The 7,632-nt window shown below is 36.4% G+C and overlaps 1 protein-coding gene across 1 annotated transcript in view; it reads left to right on the top strand.

Annotated features, from left to right (window-relative positions):
- Positions 1 to 2,731, top strand: part of LOC107587044 (protein arginine N-methyltransferase 8-B-like) — an 18,859-nt gene extending 16,128 nt beyond the window's left edge. Inside the window, exon 8 of the mRNA XM_016274649.1 lies at positions 2,604 to 2,731. Within this exon, the coding sequence (XP_016130135.1) occupies positions 2,604 to 2,731 (128 nt within the window). The remainder of the gene's footprint in view (positions 1 to 2,603) is intronic.
- Positions 2,732 to 7,632: the final 4,901 nt, after the last annotated feature.

Genomic DNA, 7,632 nt, shown 5'->3' with positions numbered 1-7,632 from the left:
GTGTGGCGGAAATGTTACGCCCCTTACCATACTGTGATGCCGCCGTGTCCCGGTGCGACGAGACAAAAACATTAAAACCCATTATAAACGAGGCATTTGTTGCATCCATAATTACTGATTATAATGACTTATACTGTCTTTTTACGCGTTGCATTGCATCGCGCCACGTAAACATAAAACCATGTCTGCATTTGTGATCGGAGAAATGACAAACAACAAGCGCTACTCTACACTGCTCAAAAACAGTCTTCGTCCTCCGTAAAATGCGTTGCTCACATCTGAATATTTGGGTTGAAATGTTCTGGAACAGTGTTGTAAATACAACTTAACCACTGATTTCTAGTTGTGCCCTCTTTTGGAAGGCCAAACAAAGTAGTATCGCTTTCATAACTAAACACACATGTCTCCATGACATGGCGGCGGCGGCAACAATACTACAGCGAGAATCAAAGTTACACCTTCTTTCTTTGCTTGAACATTTTGGCGGTGTTATGCAAAGCTTCCCACACAGTGACGTAGACATGTGGGGGCGTGTTTAAACAAGGCGTTTTAGGAGGGCGTGGACCAGTCTTAACTTTTATAAAGAATATCTCTTTGGGTTTGAGACTTTAGTCTTTGCAACTTCAGGGATCTTATCTATTCACGAACAGCTTGTAACACTCGAAAGAGGAAGGAAAACTTGAAATCGCATCATATGACCCCTTTAAGATCTTATTCTGTGGTGCTTCTCAAGTAAATGTATCATGTTTTAAGAATTTTCAGACATTTCTTCTGGGGAAAAGGGGGGAGGAAGGAAGGAAGTCTCTTATGCATTTATTTGATCAAAAATATAGTAAAATCAGTAATATCATGAAATATTATTACAATTTAGAATATTTTTAATTTCAATATATTAAAATAATAATAAATATAATACATATTTTAAAACAATTTATTCCTCTGATGGCAAAGCTGAATTTTCAGCCATTACTCCAGTCTTCAGTGTCACATGATCATCTTACAATCATTCTAAGATTTGCTGTTCAGGAAACATTTCTTCTTATTATCAATGCTAAAAACTTTTAAGTTATATTTATGGCTTTATTGGGACAGGATAGTAGAGAGATGACAGGAAAGCATTGGGTGGAGAGAGGGGAGCGGGATCGGCAAAGGACCACGAGACGCAGTTGCACTGTATGTCGACGCACTACTCAATTATCGGCGCCGACCAGTTGCACTTTTTTTAAAGCTAGTGTAGGCAGTTTGTGGAGAGATTAGTTTTTTTCATTCCATCTTCCATCTATATCCAGTGTAGTGCTGTTCCCCTAACAGAGATGTAAAGCTCTGTTTCTCTGGCATTTTCAAAAGCACGTAAAATATAATACTGTAGCTTGGCGTACACAGTACACAGTCTAATGGTCTAACGAAATCCAATTTTAAACATCTTTTACTGTCGCTTATATTTCCTATTTGAGCCAATAGTTGAGAACTTATTTCAGGGTGAAACCACCCTAAAAAAAAACGTGATTGGCTATAACGAGAGCATGCAACGAAAGCATGTTTTCAAACAACCTTTTCAAACGCCCCTTTCACACATCATGCTTCCACCAACTCAAACATCACAAACAGAGCTCCTACAGCTCTATAAAAGTGAAGGCATGTCTCAACAAGTAAAAGTAGGCTACTTTCAATAAAAGGTCCAACATTTTAGGAATACTTTTAACTTTAAGTTTAGCTTACCTGTCGAGAAGAAACTCATTTGTCTTATCGATTGAAACGCAAACATTCCATCAAATTCCTCCATCTTGTTAAAACACTGCCAATGTTTACCTTGTTTTACCTCGTTGTCTGTCTCAGTAGCTGCATCCCAAATGACACACTATACACGTATACACTATGTACTTATGCAAGATGTACCTAATCACGTAGTGTATGAATTATATAAGGTTATTTTGTCATTCATAATCGGAGTCTGATAGCCCCTCCCCCTTTACTACAAAATTAAAGCTGCGACAGTTGAGTGCATGAAGTGTCCAACATTCCACACTTTGTTTTTTCAGTTATTTAAATGCATCATCCGAGTATTTAATGTGCACTTTTTCTTTTTGGAATTTTCACTGTGAACACGCTACTCGCACTATTTATACTAAACTCTATGCTGGGTTAAAAACAACCCAGTGCTGGGTAAAATAGGGACAAACCTAGCAATTGGGCTGTTTTGACCCAGCGGTTGGGTTAAATGTTTAACCCAACCTTCTGGTAATCCAACAGCATAAATACGTGATTAATACATATACACAAAAGTGATGTTTGTTCTATATTTCATGCACTATACATGTGATTTCGAATAAATTTCGAGACATCCCTGCTGGAAAAAAACCAACAAAAAACGTAGAAACCATTACAGAAATTCTAATGGTTTCCACTAAAAATAAAATACCATTACAAACTTTACAAACCATCAACTATTAACCATTAAAACCATTCAAAAATAGTTTCCTGTAGTGTGTTTTGGGACATATTCCATTAGGATAATCAAGTGCTATCTTTACACACGTGTAGATTATTTTTGGGGTCTTAGTTAAGCTGTTCATCAACAATCAAATGATTTTTTGTTTGAGCAGGGTGGGAGAACGTTTATGGTTTTGACATGACTTGCATCAGGAACGTAGCTATGAAAGAACCACTGGTGGACATCGTGGACTCAAAACAAGTGGTATCCAACGCCTGCCTGATCAAGGTCAGCCATTAAAACACTTCACAGAAATCGTGTATGTGCATGTTTCTCACCGCATGTGTGATAGATGAGAAGATCAAGTTCCACAGAGAATACAGCAGCATTAGTATGTAACTGATCATTAGCTCTATCCCTCAGTGTGACAGTTACATAATGATCCGTTGAAATGCAATTTCATTTCATTATAAACCACTGGAGAAGGTGCTGATGAGATGATTATTGGTTGAATCGGATTCATCAAGCCTGGAAAGTTTATGGCTCCACAGATGGACTGTGAAATGCATCTGCAAACCTCTAATTTTAACTGCTAAAAGATAATATTAAAGAAATATATTTGAAACAAAAGGCTTTTCAGCTATTTACAGCTCTGTCACAACTAATCCAATTTAAAACTTCGATGCAAATCAGAGCTGGAAAATAATTAGATATGTAGCAGTCTTAATAAAGGAATTTGAAAAGTACAAGTGACATCACTACATTATAATATATGAAATGAAAAACATTATATTAATTTACAAATGGTATTAATGGTTTATTTAAAGACTAAATATTAAATTAATAATATATATATTTCATGCACTATACATGTGATTTCGAATAAATTTCGAGACATCCCTGCTGGAAAAAAACCAACAAAAAACGTAGAAACCATTACAGAAATTCTAATGGTTTCCACTAAAAATAAAATACCATTACAAACTTTACAAACCATCAACTATTAACCATTAAAACCATTCAAAAATAGTTTCCTGTAGTGTGTTTTGGGACATATTCCATTAGGATAATCAAGTGCTATCTTTACACACGTGTAGATTATTTTTGGGGTCTTAGTTAAGCTGTTCATCAACAATCAAATGATTTTTTGTTTGAGCAGGGTGGGAGAACGTTTATGGTTTTGACATGACTTGCATCAGGAACGTAGCTATGAAAGAACCACTGGTGGACATCGTGGACTCAAAACAAGTGGTATCCAACGCCTGCCTGATCAAGGTCAGCCATTAAAACACTTCACAGAAATCGTGTATGTGCATGTTTCTCACCACATGTGTGATAGATGAGAAGATCAAGTTCCACAGAGAATACAGCAGCATTAGTATGTAACTGATCATTAGCTCTATCACTCAGTGTGACAGTTACATAATGATCCTTTGAAATGCAATTTCATTTCATTATAAACCACTGGAGAAGGTGCTGATGAGATGATTATTGGTTGAATCGGATTCATCAAGCCTGGAAAGTTTATGGCTCCACAGATGGACTGTGAAATGCATCTGCAAACCACTCATTTTAACTGCTAAAAGATAATATTAAAGAAACATATTTGAAACAAAAGGCTTTTCAGCTATTTACAGCTCTGTCACAACTAATCCAATTTAAAACTTTGATGCAAATCAGAGCTGGAAAATAATTAGATATGTAGCAGTCTTAATAAAGGAATTTGTAAAGTACAAGTGACATCACTACATTATAATATATGAAATGAAAAAAATTATATTAATTTACAAATGGTATTAATGGTTTATTTAAAGACTAAATATTCAATTAATAATATAAAAGTAATATATAGTAAATATATTTATTACTTGTCTTTCTTTAGAATAAAATATATTATTTAGTATTTTTTAGTGCCATTTAATCAGCAAAATACCATTTGGAGCCATTCCTTTTTCTACTGATTGAAGTGTGTCCTAAACTGACCTTAGAGGAAATTATATAATGATATTCTGGCATATTCTACTCCAGTCATCAGTTAAAGTTTCATTAACGTTTTTTATTTTTAAAGATCTGGGCCCGTATTTTTAAAGTTTCTAAGAATCCTCTCAGAGAGCTCCTAATTTATCTTAAAATTTTTTAACTAGGAATCTTAGCTTAGGAGTGATTCAGGACCGATCTGAGAGCAACTCTGAGAGAGGGAAAGACAAAAACTTTCATCATAGTGAGGAGGTGGGGCTTACCCCTGTTGCTAGGTATGACACATTCTTTAAAAGACTGTAATTGGTTGTCCAAAAAGAAAAAAATAAGATATAGGGTCTATTTTTTTCCTATTTTACCCTAATCACTCTCACACACACACACACACACACACACACACACACACACACACACACACACACACACACACACACAAACACACTATTACTTGTATTTGTGGTTTACGGGGACTCTCCATAGGCATAATGGTTTTTATACTGTACAAACTGTATTTATATTGCCCTACACCAACCCTACCCCTAAACCTACCCCTTACAGGAAACTGCTGGCAATTTTTGAATTTCATAAAAAAACGTTTTGTATTAATGAAGTTATTAGACAGACAGAGAGAAAGAGAGAGAGAGAGAGAGTATCAGAATCAGATATTGGGGTAAAATATACAATATTATAAAAACAATGTATTCAAACAATCAATGGCAATTAAAATTGGAAATACACAAACAGAATTCTTCACTCAAGGGCGGGGTGTAAGGCAGGGCTGCCCACTATCACCGACCCTCTTCAATATCAATACCAAAATTGAAAATGCCACAAACTACACATACCTCAGGCTGAAAATAAGTACAACTGGTAAGCTAAATTTGGCTGTGAATGAACTGAAAGAGAAAGCAAGAAGGGCCTTTTATGCCATCAAAAAATCTTTTCAAAATGAAATACCAATTAGAATCTGGCTCAAAATCTACCAATCAGTCATAGAACCTATTGCATTATATGGCAATAAATCACGAATTTGAAAAATGGGACATAAATCTGATTGAAGCCCTGCATGTGGAGTTCTGTAAGAGGCATCCTCAGAGTACATAGGAACACACCGAACAATGCATGCAGGGCAGAATTAGGCCAATACCCTCTATTAATGCACATTGAGAAACGAGCCATCAGATTTTGGAAACACCTAAAAATGAGTGACCCCAACTCTTACCATTTTAAGGCCCTTAAAATCCATGAAGTGAACCCTGAAAAAAGTCCCCTGATTGCCCCTGAAGCTGCAAAAACAAACTAACATGACTAACAACGGCCAGCGTCAGGACATCGAAACATCCATCCACAAAATTCGGCCCAACCAAATTATAAAAGCACAAAAAGAAAATTATCTAACTTATTGGACTGAAACAACAGAAAAACAAAGAAAACTTGTATGTTATTTGGCCCTAAATAGAGAATACACAACTGCTGAATATCTGAGTACAGTGAAAGACTGTAAATTAAGAAGACAGATGACGAGGTACAGACTGAGCAATCATACTCTGACTATAGAGACGGGCAGATATCGACAGCATTGGCTGCCCAAAGAGAGCCGCAATTTCCCATACTGTTCCCATGGAGAAGTGGAGACAGAGCAACACTTCCTCACCAGCTGCCTTAACTATCAAGACATTAGAAAAACATTTTATCCCAAATTTGAAGTGCTTTGCTCTGACTTCAAAATGTTAAACAATAAAACACAACTTCAATATTTATTAGGTGAAAAACAAGATTGTATCTTACTAGCAGCAAGATACATTGATGCCTGTCACAAAAGAGGGAGGAGTCAACAAATCAGTGATGCGCCTACACACACACACACACACCACTGAATTTTAAATTGTTCATAGAATAATAAATGTTGATTTGTTCTATTTTAATTATATATGCATGCATGTATTTTTATTATTATTTATTTATTATTATTATTATTTTATTTATATATATATTGTTAATACATATCTGTTTTAGATTGAATGTAAACACTATGCTTTGGCAATACATTGTAACAATTGTCATGCCAATAAAGCACATATTGAATTGAATTGAACTAAATTGAATTGAATTGAGAGAGAAAGAGCGAGAGAGAGAGAGAGAGAGAGAGAGAGAGCGTGTTTATTACCTCTCTGAGTCTGTGTGTCTCTCAAAATTGTTCGGCGGCAGCGTCCCTACTAACAGTGAAACTTTAATTTAATTTTCTTCACGAACAGCGCCGTTGTTACCTCGCTTGTGAGAAATATCATGTAACTTTTAAAATAAAATCTCCAGAGTAGCGATAACAACGTTAGCGCGTGTATGTTTCTGTAATCTCGGCGGATTCAAGAGCGCTGAACGGCCGCTGACGCCCTAGAGCTCACATCTCCAAAAACGTCAAAAGAAAATTTTCATATAGACGTTATCTTCAGACCGCCTATTAAAGTAGAAACAAGTACACTCTCACCTAAAAAACCCTTAAAACTACATTCCGTGACACAAAAACAGTATTATTTTTTAAAATTATAGGGGATTTGGGCAGTGCCGATCCTAGACTTCTGGGGGCCCTATGCAAAACTGTGTCGGCGGGGGCGGGGCTTTGCTGCAGTGCGGTGGAGCAGGGTATGAGTGGTTATGAATGAATGAATAAAATGCATTTGTCCGTGTTTCACTCCGTCTCGAATCATGCTCACAGAAAGCGCTTGAGAAACAGTGTCTCTTCTGCGGCTCGGTACGCTTTCAACTCGTTTTTTTAGTCTCGAGCAAGACTGTACAACATTCACATTACATGATTTGACTAATTTTTACGTAGAAAGGACGACAGCACACCGCATTAAAAGAAATGATCATTCATGTTTTCATAACTGCTGGCCAAATTCAAAAACGAAACTAAAATGAAATCATCTTTGAGAGCAAGGGGGCCCCCTGGTGTTTCAGGGGCCTTACGCAGCTTGTGTATTTTGCGTATAGGGAGGATCGGCTCTGGATTTGGGCGTCCACCATGAGACACGCTGTGAGAAATACCGCAAGCGGAGTAATACAAACGGTGAAAGCGAAATGAGTTCTGTTATCACACTAATATCACACTCCTATCAGCCAATCAGATTCGAGGACCAGATAGAACTGTTATATATATATATATATATATATATATATATATATATATATATATGTGTGTGTGTGTGTGTGTGTGTGTGTGCGTATTT

This window comes from Sinocyclocheilus grahami, unplaced genomic scaffold (assembly GCF_001515645.1).
Source record: "Sinocyclocheilus grahami isolate Dianchi unplaced genomic scaffold, SAMN03320097.WGS_v1.1 scaffold88.1, whole genome shotgun sequence".
In the NCBI taxonomy this organism is placed as follows: domain Eukaryota; kingdom Metazoa; phylum Chordata; class Actinopteri; order Cypriniformes; family Cyprinidae; genus Sinocyclocheilus; species Sinocyclocheilus grahami.
The sequence above is the reverse complement of the archived record's forward strand: the minus strand, read 5'-3'. Positions and strand labels throughout refer to the sequence as shown.